This window comes from Anoplopoma fimbria, chromosome 13 (assembly GCF_027596085.1).
Source record: "Anoplopoma fimbria isolate UVic2021 breed Golden Eagle Sablefish chromosome 13, Afim_UVic_2022, whole genome shotgun sequence".
Lineage (NCBI taxonomy): Eukaryota > Metazoa > Chordata > Actinopteri > Perciformes > Anoplopomatidae > Anoplopoma > Anoplopoma fimbria.
The window spans coordinates 8635461-8656911 of NC_072461.1; the positions used below are offsets into that span (position 1 = coordinate 8635461).

A 21451-nucleotide genomic window follows, 5' to 3' on the forward strand; every position below is an offset into this window, starting at 1 on the left:
GAGTCGAGATGTTTGGTAAGGCAGCCCAATGTGGGTGGTAAACTCCATTTACTTGGGGGTTCATGATATGGAAGTGCCTTATAACCAAACAAACATGGAGCACAGTATTACTGTATTTGGTATTTCACAGATTTTCTAACCGTCTCACAGCGAACTCTGCAATCATAAACCGGTCTGATTGTCTGTGGACACGAACATTCCTATGGGAGTCTTTCCCATCTCTACCTTCCACCCCATATGACATGAACGCAGCGTTAAAGACTCGGCAAATCAAGCAAACGGTTGAGTATCTGGTGGGATCAAGAGAGGACAGCATGATCCCTCTGCACACGTTGATATATTTGCCGTTAAAACGACTATCTGGCATTTAAAGAGAATCGGCAGGCAACACCATGAGTAACAGAGAGGGCACGTGGCCATATAATGGCTTAGTAGGCCGGTAGAGTTGCATGACAGCAATCCTCCACATAAAACTTACTTTAAAAAGAACGGGGAAAGCTCAATTTGAAACGCTTTATCAGTCCGGTGGGGTGGGGATCAGGTACTCTTGATCGATTAGGCAGTGAAAAAATCTGGCCCATACATCCAGCATTTTTAAAGACCATTGATCAAGTCATCTGCAATGAATAATGGCGGATTTGATGAATGCAAAATCATTTAAAGAATCCAGCAGCATTAGAATTTCTACTTTTTAAATAGAAATACCACCTAAATATCATCCTCCCTACCCACCTCTCTGCTGTTTTCTGTTCTCCCACCTCTTTCTTTTTCTATCAAGCCAAACTGATTCACCTGACTCAACAATCCCTTGTTTTCTTCAACACAAGCTGCCAAACTCTCAAATAAGAGTGTAAGAAAAACACTAGATCATCTTCCCTTGATGCAACCCTGTAGGAGGAGGAAGAACGGTTTCCCTGACCTCGTGCCATACAGAAGACCCCCTTGAGTCCGGACAGGATGCTCTACAGTCAACATGGACCCTGGCACATTCCTGTGGTACCCCACATAGTGAAGGGAGACATTTGAAAGTGTATATATAGACGTGATTGTGTCTCCAGTCGTAGTAATCCCACACTTCTCTGGCACGGCTCCAGCAGACATGAGAACACCACAATGGATTACTCATGGAAGAGTGGGATTTGCAGAGGAAGAGAAAGAGATCAATGGAGAAGGGTACAGTAAAGAGTTTCCTGAATACCATTAGGGTGTATCTGCACAGACACAGTCAGAGAGGGGCAATCAGTTTAAGATTTCTATCAATACAATTCAGATGAAGAAAGAGAAGAAATATAAGGGGAAAAATAAAAAACTCCCAATAATTATGAGCAAAAAAATCATCTTAAAAAACAGAAAAGTCTAAATGGCATGATACTATTTGTTTACTTCTAACTAGTATACATCATCCGATTTAAGTTCAGTTGCAGATATATATATACACAAGTATATATAAGTACCAATAAATTAACTATTTGCATGAACTGATATTGTCACTAGAAACTTGTACATCTTTGATAATGATATTTCTTAAATGATTATCTAAAGTAAGTCTACTCTTTACTGTACATATATGAAAATGTATCTGTACAACAAGAAATGCAGCCAATGAGAAACTGTTTGGTGCTTGTGTTTTTCAAAATAAATGAAAAGAACATATCGACCTGTAAGCCTTAAACTGCAGGGTCGCATGTTGAAACAGGATATTTGCGAACACGCTCACACCTGTAATGCACACTGTGAGGGTTTGGGCAGAGTAGGCACGGTAAACCGATCACAGATTGAGGCTTTGAATTGGATCAAGTGTTTCCTGGAGCAAAGACTTGATGTCTCCATGTTTTTCTTTTTGTAACAAGTGTGCTGAAGCCAACAGCTTTAATGTGAGATGAAATACGACTCTCACACAAACACAGAGAGCACATCAGCCTCCCACCGGGCTCGCTGCTCCTCTACCTCCCACCACACTGACCTTCACCTGTCACAAAGGCTTCATATTTACAGCCACCACGGCCCATCTGCCCACTCTCAGCCCCGATTGTCAATCAGCAGCAAGCCGCCTCCCCCTCTGCCAATCCATCAACAGGCCCGAAGCACTGAACCCCACCGCCCAGCACAAATACTGACAACAACAACAACCACAACAACAACAACAACAACAAGAGATCTGGCGCTTCATGGCTCGATGCTGCTTTTTTTCCCAAATTGATACAAACTCAAGCTTAAGGTAGGAACCCTTTCACCGACAGAAAAATACCAGTATGACTAGAAAACAGAGCCTCTAAGTGCAGCGCTGGGCTTGAAGCTTCACCATGCAGGAGCGAGGAATGGAGAACATGCACACTTTACAGGTGATACTTTGAGCCGTTGCTATGTAATCAAACAGGAAAAAAAGGAAACTGTCAACTTCTGAACACTGTGTAACATTTTGATACACAGTGTTCAGAAGCACCTTTTTTTACTTTAAGGGATGAAGGACATTTCTGAAATGGAAAGCCAATACTTCAGCAGTACTTTGCTTCATTTCATACTCTATCAACGGTATAAGCAATGGGATACAGCGGCTGACAGATGTGTGCAGTCAGTTGTTATTAGTCCTACTTTTAGTCCTGTTGCAGGTATAGAAAGGTCAGCTACAAATTCATTTTGTGCAATCTCACACACACACACACACACACACACACACACACACACACACACACACACACACACACACACACACACACACACACACACACACACACACACACACACACACACACACACACACACACACACACTTTTCCAGTAATGCCTTGTAACCCCCATCCATTCACTGCTGTCTAGGAAAGTGGGGCAAATGCTCCAGGTAGGACACATACAAACACACACACACAAACACACAAACAAACACACACACACATCATCCCCTGCAGGTAGAGCGTGCCTGGGTGGGTGGCCACTGGATTCAGCCCCCTGCATCTCAATGACAACCCCACATCCACAAGGATTTATCTAAATGCAAATCAGCTGCCTTCACTCAACAACACACATATCTTACTTTGCATGCTTCGAAATGCACCATGCAGTCGGGTACGGCAAGACAGACGGACACAAAGACAGACAGACAGACAGACAGGCAGGCAGCCTTTCAGCTCTGCCTTTCTTTTTATCTGTGCCCACTGGAGCACCCTCATTTTCACCAAATTCACTTTTAATTGAGACCTAATTTAGCAAGGCCAAATTCATGCTTGGAGGTAGATCGGACAGGAACTGAGGAGGGGGGAGCACAGGGAGAGAGGAGACGAGAGGGAGAGGGGAGGGAAAGAAGGATTGGAGTGGCAGGTGACAATAAAATCTGCTGGTCGCGTCATTCTCACTCTCAAAGGAGCGAGGCGGTTTGAATGACAAGAGGAAAGAGGGAGAGGAGAGAAAAATATGAGAACAACAAGGTAGAAATGTGGAGGTTTCATTTGCTACCGAGTAGATGTAAAAAGAGAAATGTAAAACTTGTGCGGTGGGAAAGAAGCTTCACACATATTTTTCATTCATTTACTTCATTGGGCAATCCAAAACCAGCTTCTTAAAGTTGTCCACAGACAAAATGTGTTCTCATCGCAGTAGCAACAATGGCAACCGTACTTCTGTTCACCTCAATGACCTGTACTATCCTTCCCGTTGACAAAGGTCACTTCGAGCGATGCGCAAGGTGACTATGAAGCCGCTTGGACCTGCAGCCCGCGATGTAAACCGTGCTGTAAAGTGATCTATGCCTCAAAGGTTATCCGGGGTCTCGGCGACGGGGAAACAAGCTCCCTGATGCTGCCTGATGCTTTCTCCGTTTCTACATAGCTGTTAATTAGCCCGGCTAAGTGCACCATTAATCGATTGCTTGTCTCTATGCTATATCTCATAACGGCGCTGCACTCTGGCATCGCCGGGCGAAGAAATGTGAGGTTCAGGAAGTCACACTTTTCCACTGGTGAAATATACTGGTGCAGGACGGGGAGTAATGGCTGCTTCTCAAAGACGGGAGTGGGGGATGGCGGACTGACGGCATCTGAGAGGATCCAAACTGCTGCAGAGTTCAACATTATTGAAATCGATTATTTTAACACACTGGACAAGTGGAAGAATATTTGGACAAGCAGCAAAAATTTGAAATGTTGTTTGAAACAAGACGTAAAAGGCACAACTATATCAGTCAAAGAAACACTTTGCAACTTTGTGCTTCCAAAGTCTGTCACATTACAGATAGGACTGATAGAAATACAGAACATAAGCTCTCATGGAACCATCGACACTAAAGAGACAAGTGAAAGAAAATAAAAGTTAAGGCAGACGTGAGGAGACAATAAATCTGTTCCCACTGGTGCAACAAAACATGACAAGTGATGAAGACGCAATATACTGCTTATTGTTAAGGCATTTCCTCAGAAAGCAAACACATAAATGAGACAAAGGGAAGTTCTTGCAGATAAACTACTGTTTACCAATCAGGTGTTGCCTCAGTAGGTGGAGGGCATTCTGCTGCTCACCTGACAGCTGTTTAAAATCACATTAGCTGAACGCATAAATGATTATTTGCATATTTCCACCAAGCAGTCATTTACATTGTAACATTAGACGGCCATATCTTTGCTGGTTACAGCTTCCTAAAAGGCCACAATTTGTTTTCTTTTCTCCTTTTCATAAAATTAGAAATGTAATGCATTACTTTTGTTGCTGGTCATAGTAAGAGAGAAAAATATATAAAACATGCGTGTCGGCCATCTATGAATTTTGACAATTTATAATGGAAATAATTGAATGATTGATTGAAGATGTATTTTAAAAAATAGGTTAAAAACATATTAATGGCAGCCCTAAACAACCCACAATCAATTATCAACTGTAAACCTGTATTCAACAGCCAGAATGTGTTTCCAATCCAAGCAGAGCCCTGGAGATAATGAAACCCACCGCCACCTTTGATACTCTTCAGTAGTATAGAGTGGGGAAAAACAACTAGATTGTGTTGTGCTGAACAGCTTCACAGAACCGAGATCCTTCATTCACTCACAATCCAACCAACTTCAATCGCCAGTCCATCAGCAGAGCAAAGCAGGGGACCCACCAGGACAGAAAGACGGTAAAAGTCTCACCAATGGTAGTAGTAGTCAACATAAAACTATTCCCCGAGCAAACCAGAACTGTAACAACAAGCATCTCTCTCTCCCTCTCCCTCTCCCTCTCTCTGTGCTGTAGGCAGCAACAACTGTAGCAGTCTGAGAAGGAAACACAAACAAATCACATCCCCTTTCTTGTGACTTCTTCTCTGAAAAAAGCCAGTCAAGACATTTCTAGTTTTGAAGATATAGGCCACAATTATGGCCAAAACTAGTATACGTTCTAGATCTGAAAAAATACCAAAACAAGCAAGAAAAATGGGTGAAAATGCACATTATAAACACATTTTAAAGTTTTTTGGAAACTTTAAAAAGTTACACTTATAGAACTGCAGTTCAACTTCGGCTTCTCTTGCCACACACTTTAGCAATCAAATTTTCTATTTGTATTTAATAGTAATGTACATTAAATCAAAGGCCTAACTATTGACCTAAAATGGCAACAAAATGTTCAAACAATCAGCACTTTAATACAACAGTAACTTAAATCTAGATTAATTAAAAGTCATGCACTGCTCCAAAAAGTTGTCTGCAGGCAAATGTGCAAATTTTCTATGGAAGACAACAACAAAAGTGGACATTGATGTTCAGCCGTCAGTCAGTCAGTAAGTGGTGCAAAATATATGATGTTTTCAGTGGAACAGAGAGAGTCAGGACCCACCACAATAAAAGGCTCCATAGCTTCCAGAAATAGCTTGTCAAGCCTCTTAGAAACCCGCTTCTCAGAAGGAATGGGGGGGGGGGGAAGGGCTCACACTTCTCCAGAGCGTTACAGCCAGCATTCCTAAGCTAGGTCGTCCTTGAGAAGATGGACAAACTGCAGCGAGACGGAGGCTAACAGGCAGCCGTAAGAGGGAGATGGACGGAAACAAAGACAAACATAGCGAGAAGGCAGAGGGAAGCACTTTAGAGCAGACGAATGGAGACATTACAGGACATGGACGGGAATGAAAACACCACGAAGACAAGCGACAAACAAACGTAGTGTACCAAACAAGAGCAGGGGGACGACTGAGGGGGGTGGCAGATCAGAGAGAGGCAGACAGAAAGCGTAGAGGTGAGGGAATCCCGATTAGAGCATGACCTCGTTAACCCCAGAGGCTCGTTAGAGTCTCATTACAGCGGCGTTCTGCAGGCCCATCCTCTGTCACACCTTCATTAAGCCCATCGACCCACTGTGCTTATTAAACACATTCATTACCCCAAGTATTGAACTGCTGCTGCTATCACCGGACCCCGAATGCATCACAGGGGCAAGCAGAGGGGGTGACGTCTGGTGGAGGAGTGAGCTAGAAGACGGGGGGGGGGGGTTTCAAACACAACACCTGAAGACGTCCATGCAGACGCGCACCTTTCTGCGTCTTATCAATCATCACTAATGAAGTCAGTGATGAGAGCCGCTTTGGCCTCTCAATCACACAGAGACACAGACGACGGGGTGAGAGGGTGACAGATGGGGGAGGAAGGAAATCCAGAGGGAGGAGGACATGGCTGGTTTGAGAGAGGAGGAGAGTGATGGGATGAGGAGCGGGACCATGGACGTGCAAAAAGACGATAAAAATTATTTGAACTAAGCTGAAAAAAGGGGGCAGGTAGACTTTTCTCTCCCGGCCGTCCCCCGTTTTTTTACACTTCTGTCTTTTTCTCCACAGCACAGGACTGAGGTGAATCCCCAAGGCAGGGCTATCCATCACGATACATACATACTAGTCCGCCGGGGCCGAGAAAAACGAGGCCCCCATCCTGGCTTTCGGTCTCCTGCTTTAAATGATGACATCATTTCTGCCCTTCTCAAACAAAAGGAAAACTCATCATCGGAGAGAGGGAGAGGCAGAGGAAGGGAGAGAGCGCAGAGAGATTAAGAAGAGTAAAGGCGTGAGCGAGGTGTCGGAAAGGGCCATGAATCATCGTGACATCTCTGGCCGGGTGTCAGAAGCTGCTGCTGTCTGGAGCTGGATAAACAGAGGGCCTCTAAAACAGCGCTCTTTAAACACTGCCCAGGTCAGAGCTAGGCTTTTTTTTTTTAACCTAATTTGACTGTCGATAAGTTAGCAGCTTTGTTGTCGCTAAAACCTTTCTAACTTACTGCTCGCTAGCAGGGCTGGACCAACTGCCAAAATATCACATTCAGAGCTGCTGTGGTTGCAGTTTAAGTAAAAAGCACAGCTGGTTTAAAGCTGTACACAATGTCACAAAAAGTAAGATTTAAGGAAAACTGTAGAACTTAACACAATTAACTGAATTATTTATTAATCTACTAATTAGTTCTCAGTGAAAACAGTTAAAAATGCCCATCTTATTATCCTATAGCACAGGGCGATCCTTAAATGTCTTCCTTTGTCCAACCAAACAGTCCAAAACACAAAAATATCCATCAACATCTGAGAACTTTGAACCATCAATTGTTTGGCATGTTTGCTTGAAAAATGACTTAACCAATTAATAAGTGAACAAAAGTTTTGTCTGTAAACTATCTATCCTGTTTCAAATTGCTTGTTTCATCCGATGAACAGTCCTAAACCCAAATATATTATGTTTATTATATCACATTTCAAAGAAAAGCGTCATAATGTCACAAGCTGGATCAACATTTTTGGGACATTTTGCATGAAGAAAATACTGAAACAATAAATTGATAATAATATGTATGCCAATTAACGGATAAATTGATATACTTATATTTTATATCTCCCTATCGAACTTCACCCATCATAGGTGCTCCTCTGTCATCTGGTCAAATCTAACAGTGACGTACTAGCCAGAAGGCAGGATACTTTTTGCACAGCCTGCATACTGGCCACCCAGTAAAAAAATGTTTGAAGTTGGAAATTAAATTTTGGTTTTAAGTCATCTTTACCCACCGTCTCAGGCTGCAGTCGCTCCATGTGCTCAGCCAGAGTCAGAAACGAGCAGAAACGGAATAAAACTGGAAGTCACATTCACATTAATATTCTTCAGTGCTTTTCTGCTAGCTGCGGGCGAATGCTTGATAACGTCATGGAGATGAGTGCTGCTACAACGTTGACAGTACTAAAAGATTATGTATTACCTCTGCAAAGGCCTTTCACACATTCTGACTACAGGTGAGAGGAATATGCTTTTTTTAACTTCAATAGTATTCAAATTCTTACATAAATGACATGCAAGTGAAAGAACATTAAAAAGGTGCAAACAGCAACCTCCCACTTTACATAATTATATTTGTGCAGGAACATATTATAGCCCTAGTATCAACAGGTTGTAAAGCATCATTCATATCTGAGAGACTGAGTTAAAAAGGACTTCTTGTGAATATTCCTTTATACGCCACTAAGAAAATACATAGTTAAGGAAAGATTTGTGCTACTCAAATATCTATTAATATCCTCCAAAAAATGGGATCTTTTATAAGCACTCTTAGTGTGCGAGGAACACTGTTCGCTGCCCTGTTACTGCTCTGCTGCAGTCCTACTACGCCCTCTGCAGGTGGAAACCAAGCACATCAGCCAAAACCTGCACTGGCCTCTGCAGCAGTGCACGTTTCAGGTGCAGCTCACATTTGGCATAAACTTTTAGCAGCAGAAACATTTAGCAGAAAAAAAGATTGTTGATGTAAGAAATTAAACTTTTACTGGCCTTTACACTGTAATGCAATACAAAATACATAAATTGTCACTCAAGGGGCAATTTGAGAAATGATAATCACGTGTGCCTTTTTGACTGCGAGTTCTCCGTGTCATTTTAGAGCTAAAGTGAAGAAAACATTTAAATGTTTTTTTTGTCTTTCAAAAAATAACAATAAAAAAGGCCTATAAACCAGCACATAAATAAAAATGTTCAAATACTAGAAAAAGTTTAAAATAGTATTGAATAAATCGGTAAGAAACGTTGTCAATATTCTCTGATCTAAACCCAAGTAGTTCACTATTGACTTAGATCCACAAAAGACACCATCACATCAAAAATGACTGTAAATATACCATAATATATACTGCTACTATCAATTCAACTGTTTATACGAGTAATCCTACAACTATCTTTCCCCCAGGCTATAGAGCTGTTACTTCCCTGATTCTTGTTTTCTGTTTCTTTTGTTAATGGATGCCGATGTAAGAGGATTGCAAACTAATCATTTTAATGTGCCGTGCAACTCTTTCTTTTCGAATCTAACAAAATTCTAAGGAAATGTCGGCATTACCAGCAGAAGTTCCCCTTTCTACTTCAGCTGCTCTCCATTTTTGCCCTGTCAAACAAATAGGCCTACTTTTGTCATAACTGTTGTCATTTTTTGGAAATATCATAGTGTCTGTTATTCACTTGACTTTGTTTTCATTGCACAAGTTTAATACTTTTGGCATTTCTATGAGCCACTCAAGGAATCCAAGTGAGCATCCTGCCACTCCAAGGTCTTTTTCTTCTTCCTCAAAAAGTAATTCCACCTGTGTTATTGATAGAGTCTGGTTTAAAAAAAAAATTAAAAAAAAAAGCCTAATGTTAATGCAGAATTATATCCCAGGGTTACCAGTGTTGAAAAGAAAACATTGTAGCAAGGTGAAATGTCTCTTTGGAGGCACACTTGCCAGGCTCACATTTTCAAAAAAGGGCTTTCACTTTCTTCTCTTTCTTTCTCTCCCTCCTTTTAAAACTTGTTTTGTTCTTGGGCAGACGGCAGAGGGAACATATCGACGATGTCTCTGTCTGAGTGCAGCTCCGGCTGTCTAAGTTAAAGTCAGAGCTCATTAATGCATCTGATTACTTTCCAAGCAAAGGACGATCAGCAACTGGCCCAGACACACACACACACACACACACACACACACACACACACACACACACACACACACACACACACACACACACACACACACAAACACACAAACACACACACAGACACACAAACACACGCCCAGCAGCTTTTTGGGGACACAGATCGATACAGAGGCACTTCAAAAGACCAATGAAGAGGAGGATATTGGAGAGAGGAATGGGCCGTTAGCTTAGACTACATACTGAGAATGTAAGCAGCGGTAGTGGCAAAAATAAAAGTTTTTAAAAGGAATAATTCACATAGTTTATTACTTAACAAACTAACCTCATGTCCTTATTGTAATGAGTCAGTCAAAGTTAGGAATGCAACTGACAATCGATTAATAGTTGGGCCTGTTAAATGCCCATCTAAATTCCCCAAAAACCAAAAAATGGAATATTCAAATAGCTTGTTTTGTATGGCCAACAGTCAAAAGGTCCGCTTGCTCGCTTCTTTTCATGGTATATAAAACAGAATACAGTAAAAAATACATAATTACAAAACACATTGTATTCATCCTTGAGGTCCTACAAACCATCTCCTAAGTAGCGCTACTAGTGGGTAAAACTACACAGTCCTTTTAAGCAATTCTTTCAATTCCAGAATCGTTGATGATTTATTTTCTGTCAGTTGAATGTTTCCAACAGCAAAATATTCAGAAACAAAAAGTGAAGAACAAACAGAAATGAGGTACATTTGTAAATTATGGAAAAATGTTTTTTTTTAAATAGAAAAAATTATAAATGTAAGACTATTTGTTAGGCATTCTGCCTGACGGTACGCGACTTGGATGGACAATAGACAGACAAAAAGAGAACACTATGGAGTCTCCTTGATGTCATGAAAGCATGGAAATTCAGGATGGGGGCAGAGCTTTTCCACTCTCTGACAGACATAATCCAGCGCCATTAGCCGTTAACGCTGTCTACATACATCATACAACATCTGACATTCAACATCCTGAAAAGTCTAAACTCCAGTCTGAGAAGACTGGAGGGGATTGGGGAGATCTTGTAGGGGAGATGGACAATGCACTGTGTGTGTGTGTGTGTGTGTGTGTGTGTGTGTGTGTGTGTGTGTGTGTGTGTGTGTGTGTGTGTGTGTGTGTGTGTGTGTGTGTGTGTGTGTGTGTGTGTGTGTGTGTGGTCAGAGTGGTTCTATTTATCTCTAATTACAGTCAAATACGTGAACAAAGTTTCCAGAGGAGATTCCAGTGCAGCTGGCAGCTATTCAAATTCATCCACTCCCATGTGTGTGTGTGTGTGTCGCTTCCAGTGTTTTGACTGGGCCTCTGTCTGTGTTTCCGCGTGTGTGTTGGTTTATGTCAAAAGGTCTATCCGGTAATAACTGACAGCTATCATTATCACTTCCTTTGTCTTTGCTCTCCAGCTAATCCAGCTAATTAAATCTGCTAATGTCAATATACAAATTAATCTGCTATTACGTTTGGTTGGAGCGGTGGAGCCTCGCTGTCGTTCCCCCCTGCCAGCAAAAGCCTGGCTACTGACAAGTAGGACGGACGGCCAATCAGAGCGGGAGATGAGGCTTCCTTCACCGACCGACGGTCAAGAAACACCCTTCACTCTGACAGTTCCTCTCCTCCCGTGTTTCTCGTTGTTCCACAGACAAACACATCCCAAACGCCTCAGAGAGAGAGAGAGAGAGAGAGAGAGAGAGAGAGAGAGAGAGAGAGAGAGAGAGAGAGAGAGAGAGAGAGAGAGAGAGCTGGGAAACTGGTGAAAGCACGGGAGGGGAGCTCTGATTGTACATGCAGAGTGGTAATTACACCTAAATTGAGGGCACATGGTAATCTATGTTAGGTCATCTCCAATTCCATTTACATTTCCACATTTTGGACTAATTAAAACTGTAAATAATCAGAGCCTGTGTGTGTGAGTGTGTGTCGGTGTGAGAGAGAGGGAGAGGGAGAGAGAAAGTGTGTGTGTGTGTGTGTGTGTGTGTGTGTGTGTGTGTGTGTGTGTGTGTGTGTGTGTGTGTGTGTGTGTGTGTGTGTGTGTGTGTGTGTGTGTGTGTGTGACGCGATGTCTTTGAGATGAGCCAGTGGGAGAATCTTCCCATCACATTGCAGGAAAATTAAGTGCACACTCTCTGATTTTTACAAGACAGGAGAGCAGATAAAGTCCTCTTTTATTTTAATTTTTTTTTAAGAGAGAGGAAACGAGAGTAGGAAAGTGCTTCCCCAGCAAAAATGTTTGCAGATTGTGCGTTTAATTGAAAGGAACACTGGAGCAAAGCTACCGACATGGAAAGATGGGCGACGAGAGGTTTTTGCAGCGTACAGTCCGTCCACCAGTTTGGTCTATGAAACTGACAGAACTCGGTGTCAAACATTCAGAGCTGCCTCGGCCCCCTACGGCAAATTGAAGTGAGATGAGGAAAAGGGGAATTTGCTATTCTCTGAGCCTTTGCCCTTCGAGGTGGTGGAAGAGAACAGAATATGAATGGGATGAGAAACAGAAAAAGAAAAAGAAAAAACACTTCAGAAGATGAAAAAAAAAAAAAAGCCTTGAAAGGCAACTGGTGCAATATAACCAACTCTGGCATAAATACTGGATGAACGCCAATAAAGAATGCAGGGTAGATGTCAAAAAGGAGCGAGGCATGGAGACACCAGTCACCTGCTCTTCACAAAACACACTCTTAGCCCAGGGTTATCCGTAGCCCTGGGCTGATTTTGGCCTCAGGCGAACGAGCAATGAAAGAGCAATCCTCAATTTGTCAACTGTAAACAACATTTGGAGACGCTCGTCTCAGCTGGAGACATCCTCGGCATTGCATTAGCAGCTTTCATCTTTTGTCATTTGTTAAAAACAACAACTGGTGTGCCCTTCGGTATGATTGTCCTTTAACTCTGTCTTTTGCAACTAAAGGAATGGCGAGATAATTCAGAATTGAACATCTTGCATCATAACAGAACGACAAACTTATATCCGACCCACTCAAAGTCTCCCAAACTTTCCTCGACAGTTAACTAATAGCACAAAAAAGCAGAGTTACTATTGATAATGTTAGCGCTAGTATCCCTTAAGGCGTCCGAAGATTATTTACAGATGTTAACAAACACCCCCACCCCCCCCACCCCTCCGCCCACGTACACATACTCAGAAAAGCAATTTAACCATCTACAGAGCTGGATATGGTCTTGGCACCGAGAAAGGGCCACAACCACGACAACACGGAGGGAGGGAAAGAAAGAAAGAAAGAAGAATGCATGTGGGTGTGCACATGACAGAGGAAAAAAGGCAGAGGGCGAGCGAAAGACCACACAGAAACACCCTGCAGCAAATCAATTATTCAATTTGGGAGGAGGAGGAGAACGAGAGGGCAGATCACAGCGAGGGAAAGGGCTCATCCTCATCTGTGATTGATTAGGAGAGACAGAGAACCAGACTGCAAATGCACACAGAGAGGGAGAGGAGAGGAGAAGAGAGGAGAAGAGAAGAGAAGAGAAGAGAAGAGAAGAGAAGAGAAGAGAAGAGAAGAGAAGAGAAGAGAAGAGAAGAGGAGAGGAGAAGAGTTGGTCTACAAGCTGAACCAAGAGCTAAATAAGCTCCTCCAAACACAAATGGGTGAGTCACATTTTATAACCATTACATTAAAGCCAACGGCCTGTATCGCCTTGCATCCAAGTCTTAATGAGTAAGCAAGATATGAAGAAACAACGTTTTGCGTCCATGCATATTTCTGGATCTAACAGTGCCAAACCATTCAGCCAAACACATTTCGAGGCTGTAAATCAGTCTATTTTTTCCTGAGAAGTAGGAGGAGAGAACTTTAGTCTTCCAGGCCGTCACAGAGAATAAATGGCCTCTGTGAAAAAAATGAAAGGTAAGTGTTTCTGGGGCGTCTTAATTCCCGCCAAATTTAATGACAATTTTAGGCCAAGAAACCAGAGCGCCCAGACATAACAATTCCCATACAAGCTCAGGCCATTGCTCTGCACCCTAATGACAGGAAGCTAAAATAACCGCAAACGATCTCACGCCTGAAAAATGATACTGCTGCGCTGAAATGTTATCAGCCAGCAATATTAATCTCTCACCTAGTGGTAATCGCTAATTTCATATACTATTAAGTTGATGAATGGGGTTTTAACAAACTGAGCTTTTGTTAACAGCTTAAAGCGGGCTAATTCATCAAGGTCATAATTACTCGTGGACTGCAGAGAAATATTAGCAGGGAAAAAGTGCAAGAGCATTAGTGAGAGAAGGAGGATCTAAATAAAATGGGAGAAACACAGACAAGCCAAATGACTAATTAAATTCTCTTTCTGTTTCATAATTAAACACTTATTATTTATAATTTATGATATATGTGATCGGGATTGGGAGGAGCAGTGTGTAACTCAGCATTAGCATCAACATGCTGTGAACTACAAAAAGAAAGCAGCTGGAAGGCTGGAACATAGTGACATATAGTGGTGGTGTAAAGTAGTGTGTCCCTTTCTTCTGTAACTGCTGCTTTACTAAAATAAATATTATTGTGGGGGGGGTTCAGCTGTCTGAAGTCATTCCATGCTCATGATTTATAAAACAAAACCAACAGCGGTAATGAGACTTGTCATTAAACATAATAAGGCATTAGTCAGCAAACATATGTATTTGCATTCGCACAAACAAGGGGGGGGATTCAAGAAAATATCATCAACACATTAAACTGCAAATTTATACGATGAGAACGTCCAATGTTTTAATGGATCTCCGTAACACAGCTGATTCTGAAACACTGACACTGAAATGAATACATTTGAAGAGTAATGTACATGTTGCATGGCAGTGCACTTATGGGGAGAAGGTACTCAGGCATGAATTCTTAGACTCCAAAGTGGCGGAAACCAACAGGAAGACAGGCAAGAGACAGGGGCCACTGCTCTAACAATATTCTCATAACCCCAGAATATCAGTAGTAGCTGGATAGCTTAGACGAGTACCAATGAAGAGTCCTAATGCCATGAATGCACACTTTGCATAGCCAAACACTGCCTCGGAAGACACTTGCGCTCCTGTACGAGCAGAAACCATGAGGCAAGCAGGGAGAAATAGCCAAAATATGATACCAGGCGTGTTGGACTCACCAGCTTGTTCTCTTGCAAGTAGAGTCTCTGCAGTTTGGGGCATCCTCTAGCCAAAGCCACCATGCCTTCATCTGTGATACTGTAGCACTGACCCAAGTGGATATCCTTCAGCTCACTGCAGTGCTCCCCCAGCTGAAGGCAAAAAGTACACATATTTGTTGATTAAATACTGGAAATATACTTGGAGTATTACTTTACTCTTCATTTGGGAATATAAACAACAAATGAGGTGGATGTATCATAGACAAGCAAAGATGATTTCTTGTGTCTGTACTCTGACTCTAATTTTAATACCTTTTTTAGTGCTTCATCTGTCAGTTTGTCCTGGTTGCCCACATGCACCTTCACCAGCAGATGGCAGTGTGTAGCCAGGGCCGACAGGGACATGTCCCCAAGCTGCTTGCAGCGGTACGCTGTATACTTCTGCAGGCCTGGACAGTGCGAGGCCAGGGAGGACACACCATGGTCATGGACACCTCTGCAATCCGAGATGTTAATCTCTGTCACGTTCTGCCTCCGAGAGGCTATTTTCACAAGGAGATCGTCGTTTACCTGGGGGACGGGGACAGGGAGGGTAACACAAGGAGAGACAAAAGTCAGTAGAAAGATTATAAAAGTAGAGAAGAGTGTTCAAATGACACGTCACAGATTTTATCCAAGAGGCAGTTATTCATCCTGTTGGCAAAACATGAAGCTAAGCCAGAGAGTTAACTAAATGTCTAAAATGGAAAATATAGTGAAGACAAAAGAGTGTCCTGCTCGACTGAAAATAAAGAATCTTTCCGGAAGACAATGGAGTCTCTCAATGTGCTTACTTGTTGTAGGCCACTGAGGTCGATTTGCTTCCAGAACTGGAAGTCCAAGCAGAGGTCCCTCCAGTACTTACAAACCAGAGAGGCACACAGACAGCGCTCCTTCACGGTCAAGTGGGAGAGCACCTGCAGGGAAGCAAAAGGAAATATAACACATGTATCCAGTCTAATAAAAGTTGTAAGTCATTTTTAGTGATTAAAGACAAAATGCATATTAAGCTCCTTGATGACCTCTGACCTTAAGAAGGATGGAGGAAGGCAGGTGGTTGATACTCGAGTGGTCAGCGGCGTCAGAACTTCTCGCCTGGCAGTCGTCGTAATGATGCAGGCAGCAGGGGGACGAGTCCGAACTGGGGGGCAAGTCGGCGTGAAGGCCCGGCCCGCAGCAGCCGTCAGCGGGTGAGGAGGAAGAGGAGGAGGCAGAGGAGGAGGAGGCGGAGGAGGAGGAGGAGGGAAGTGGACAGAGGGGGAGGTGGCAGTGGCCGGTTTCAGAGTTCGAGGCGGCGTCTCCCCCACCTCCTCCCACTCCCCCGTTCTCCAGCCCTCCGTCAGGGGCTGCGAAGGCGCAGCGCGGCTGCTTGCAGGGGGTGCACCTCTGCACCTCTGAGCACTTCCTCTTACACACCTGCGTCCAGAGAAACACACACACACTGATTATCTACAGGCAAGTTGAGGCAGACTTTAATGTAAAAACTTAAGAAACAATTGCAGCGTTGAGGAACCTCACCCCGCCCACATGAGACATTGAATCAAAGCAGCAGCCTCTACCTTGGATACTCAATGTGAACTAAACAAACATAAAAAGCCGTTGCTTTGAGTGTGACCCTGTTATTACATCTTGAGAACACAAAAAACTCACTGTGTAATGTTTCCCTTTAAAACACTTGGACTTTTGTTTAAGCTTTGCGCTGATTTGAATCTTCCCTTTGGTGTCACAAAATATTATGAACAGTTGGGCTGCCCAGTCAGTCTAAAACCTATCTTGGTTTTTTTACAGTAAATTTTCTGTAGCAGCAGCACGGGTAAATCATTGGTTGTTGAGGCCATCTGGATCGATCTGAATGAATGCTGTCTCCTCACCAGCTCCAGTGTTTGGTGCTGTCGGTGCAGCTACCTACCATCTCAGTGTAGTCACTGGTGCAGCCAGGCACAGGTACAGGTATGGGCACAGACACCCCAGCTGTTCGGAACAGCACCGGCGGTGGAATCAGTTTGGCAGGAACAGTTGATAAGAGGCTCCTCCCTTGGCCCTCCCAGATAGCCAGCTCCCTCGGAGACAACAGGAACCTGGAGCAGTCCTCAGGAGAAGCGAGTGTTGCGTACCGCTCGGCGAGCTTCGAGGCAGTTGCTGCTCCGATGCCGACTCCACCCACGCCGGGGACACTGATTCCCGTGATGCTGTGGCGGCGGCACGCGCTGCCGTTGGCGCCGGCCTCCAAGTGGTCGCTGTCGTCGTCGAGGCCGCTGCTGTTGCCGTGGACAATGAAGCAGAGCATGCACGGCAGCTGCAGGAAACAGTTCCTCTTCTTCTTCTTCCTGTGATGCAACTTGCGCGTCCTCTTCTTCAGGCGGTATCCATTTTTCGAGAGAAGATGGCCCATATAGATGATTCAAGGAAACTCTAGAACAAACGGGAGTCAATTCAGTGGTAAATATATTATTCAGGAATAACTTAAGGACCTTAAAGATCACAGCAGTGCAGGATTGGGTATTATTATTGTATTAGTATCAACCCAATACCTGAGTTTTGGTACCAATATCAAAACAAGGCTTTTTTCAGTACCTTACTTTTAAGCAAAACAAGCCAAACATTTCATAAACTTTAGTGTTTCATATCCTAACACAAGCAACCATACAATACCTTGCTGACATAAAATCTAACATTGCCAAAGTTATGAAATAAGTCAGTAAATACCTATGAAAGAATATATAAACAATATCTGATAAGCATTTAATTAACTTTTCAATACTCCAAAACAATTAGGTCGGCACACAAAAGGTACTGAGGTTCAGTCTAGCTCTCAGCAGGGTGGTAGAGAAAATGAGTAGCCTCGTATATCGTGAAAATAGGCCTTTACACAATAATTTACTTTATTTAATAAAAAAAATGTATGTAGCAAAAGCAAATATTTTAACGTTAATATCAACAAGTAAAGACCTGCATGTATGGGACACAGTCAAGTTCATCTGCAAATAATATTACCTCGAATAAAAGATGAATATAATGTGCGTGCAAATTCACAACAAACATATCTATTGCTAACTATTCTAGTTGAAAAAAAGCAAATCCTCTCTTTGCATTTCTTATTTTGCTGAACAGGATAAATATTAACACTAAGAGTGATTTTCATGCTAAAAACACTGTAATTTCAGAGGCTACCGACTAAGTTTTCCTAGTATCATCTTCAGCTTGATAACTCCAGAATTGCTGTCCACCAGCATGGACAGCATTCATGTGCATACCTACATTTGAGTATAGCACTACGATAGAGTTTCATAGAGAGAAAATGTGAGCCCCTCTAAGTGTCAAGGACAATCAAGGTAAGTCTAGTGAAACAGCTGTAAACACATATGATGCTAAAAGAAGACTGATGGCAGCCAACACTGTATTTACACTCGTATTGCGATGTAGTACACATTAGTACAGTGCAAAGCGACAACCTAGCTTGATATCATGAGAAATTAACGACATCATTTGAGTGCAAAGCCTAAAACTAAACACAACAAATCGGTAGCGAGCTTCATAGTCGTGCTGTCGTAACCATTTGACCCATACTAAGCTTACTTGTGCTGTAAACACATTACTTGTCACATGTTAAATCCCTGTGTCGTTGACCACGTTGCGGTTTGCGTGCAAAATAGCAAATGTATATTACAATAATGAGTGTAGCAATGAAACAGCAACGATGCATCGTCTTGCAGCCGAATGAACAAATGTAAACATTGAACAGGTGGCCATTTGTTTAGCATACAGACACACACACACACCTAGTAGTCTTGACGTGAAGGTGGTTGTGTTTCGCCTTTAAGTCGCGAGAGGTTTATGTTTAATATTGGCTGCATTTAAATAGCGTATTCACGTCCTCATTTAGGACAAAACGACACGGCTCTGGTGCTAACCCAGTTCGGCTTTCTGACAGGCTAGCTTGCCCCATCACTAGATGCTAAGTTAGCTGTAGCCCCAAACATGTAACATCTCTCACCACTTCACACGGTGCTCCCTCGCTCCGGACGGTGCTCGCATAATACTGCTATGCTGCACGGCCAAGATGAGGGCTGACAAGTCCCGGCAGGAGAGACGCGGAGGCGACAAACCCAGCTACCGAACTAGCGTAGTGTTTACCCAAACAGTGGCAGCTCTGGCTCTGCTGCTGCTGCTGCTGCTCTGGAGGACGACACTTCCGCACCGAGAGGGCAGCGGGAAGGAAGCCGACGAGGCCGATTCATAATTCGTCACGGGGGCTGGATCAACCTGCCTACTGTAAGGCCTTGTGGGAGAAGCGAAGCTGAAAGTAATAGAATAAAACTCGATTATATTTCCATTTGTTATAGGGCCGCTTTATTGGTATATCGTTTTAATACCATTATTATATCTACTGATATTATACCGTCCGTACATGGTGCATATTTTTTCATACAGCTACTGATGCAGGGGTTATCTTGGTGATGGATGGGGACTTAAAATGTTCTTGTTTTCAATATGTTTATTGTGTTTTCCGGGAAGCTGTGCATTTTATATTAAAAAAAAAAAAACATGTGTACATACTAACAAATATCCAGTATAATAATAATATAAGCATGTAATACATACAGGCTTACGTGCATATGCATACAAACTATATTACAATTATCAATAAATACATAAACTAAATTACCTCCAATCACCTAAATGGTGAAATAATATTAATAACAATAAGTGTTTTAACGCGGTACATTCCAATTGCTAAAATGACCTCTAAGACCAAGTGAATTACAAACTGCTCCGATTTTGACTTTTCTTTTTTCCATGTGTCTCTTGTGAGTTCTGCAACTTTATGTTCATGCAATACCAAATCACTGGAGTATCCCTTTAATGGTTCTATACTCAAACCTTTTGCAAAACTCAGTATGAGTGACTATGTTTCTTAGCATGCCATGCACAAATCTCTGGAAATGATCTGCAAGTCAGTTCAAGTCAATTTTATTTACACAACTCAATATCACAAATCACACATTTGCCTCAAGGAGCATAAATAGCTTTTTTGGTTGTTGTTGTTGTTGTGTGTGTGTGTGTGTGTGTGTGTGTGTGTGTGTGTGTGTGTGTGTGTGTGTGTGTGTGTGTGTGTGTGTGTGTGTGTGTGTGTGTGTAGTGATGTCATTTTTTTGTTCTGCATTGAAAAATAATTATAAACAGAAGCATTACCTATTAGACTATTACTATTTCTAACAATTAATGTCTCCCTCTTTACTTTGCTCTTCACTTTAAATGACATGTTCCGTCCTGTCTCTCTCACACACACACACACACACACACACACACACACACACACACACACATAGTTTATGGGCGTGTAAATTTGCAGCCAGCACCAGCTCTTCAAGGCTGAACGGCAACTCCCTAAATAGCAATGCGAATTCGGGAAGCCTCGGGTGAAAAAAAAAAATGGCTGAAGCAGTTTCACCAATAACTCGACAAGTTACTAAGGAAAGTCAGGAAATCGAGACCCCATCTGTCGGTTATCGTCCTGAAGACGTCGAAGATTGTTTGATTTACGACCGACATGGAGTCCCTGTTCCGTTCAAGAAATTATATCAAGACAGGAAAGCGGTCATAATTTTCGTGCGGGTAGGGGAAAAAACTTTGTTTGGCTTAACCTTTGCTGGTGACTCATTGGCTTACACTGCCTGAAGTAAAATCCTCATAAAGGCATCACAGTATAGGCAACAGGTGAGCATCAGCCTTGCTGGACAGATGCCCCAACAGCTTCCCCTGCTATGATGGCAATGAAGAGATCATGTCCATATAGGTGAAGACAGAGGGCTTGACACATAGGTGCAAGATGATAGTTTTTAAAACAGTACATATCTCGCTGTTCTATATAACCCTTTTGACGTATTACTCTACATCCCTGCAGAATTTCTTGTGCTACAGCTGTAAAGAATATGTGGAGGATTTGAGCAAAATACCTGGAGAAGCACTGGAGGTGAGTCCTGATCTGTCAGTCCTATGACTATGAACGCACTGGAAGCAGCGTAGTTTTATATTTGACATACATTACATTACATTACATTACAGTCATTTAGCAGACGCTTTTATCCAAAGCGACTTACAGGAAGTGTATTCAACATAGGTATTCAAGAGAACTACTAGTCACCAGAAGTCATAAGTGCATCTCCTTTCTTAAACAAGCATCTCAAAGCATAAGCCAGAGCAAAAGTATAGTGCAGAGGCAGATTACTACGAAAACAATAATTGCAACAGACTAATCCGAATATAGTAAGTGCTACAAACTACTACGAATAGGATAAGTGATACAAATAACTGATACAAATCAGAGATGATAGTTTGGATGAATATTAATCTTAGTTACTGGTTCTGGAAACTCCAACACTCTGCTCCCAGCAGACCACATGACCACCT

At 42.5% G+C, this 21451-nt stretch overlaps 2 protein-coding genes across 2 annotated transcripts in view; one reads left to right on the plus strand and one right to left on the minus strand.

Moving 5' to 3' along the window:
- fbxl17 (F-box and leucine-rich repeat protein 17) overlaps positions 1-19200 on the minus strand; it is a 210483-nt gene extending 191283 nt beyond the window's left edge. Inside the window, exons 1-6 of the mRNA XM_054610745.1 lie at positions 19035-19200; positions 16950-17452; positions 16070-16456; positions 15835-15957; positions 15314-15571; positions 15020-15151 (exon numbers count right to left, since the gene is read on the minus strand). Of these exons, the coding sequence (XP_054466720.1) occupies positions 15020-15151; positions 15314-15571; positions 15835-15957; positions 16070-16456; positions 16950-17432 (1383 nt within the window). The 5' untranslated portion in view covers positions 17433-17452; positions 19035-19200. The remainder of the gene's footprint in view (positions 1-15019; positions 15152-15313; positions 15572-15834; positions 15958-16069; positions 16457-16949; positions 17453-19034) is intronic.
- A 1218-nt stretch (positions 19201-20418) lies between these two features.
- prxl2c (peroxiredoxin like 2C) overlaps positions 20419-21451 on the plus strand; it is a 2500-nt gene continuing 1467 nt past the window's right edge. The window contains exons 1-2 of the mRNA XM_054611464.1: positions 20419-20656; positions 20946-21014. Coding sequence (XP_054467439.1) covers positions 20474-20656; positions 20946-21014 — 252 coding nt within the window. The 5' untranslated portion in view covers positions 20419-20473. The remainder of the gene's footprint in view (positions 20657-20945; positions 21015-21451) is intronic.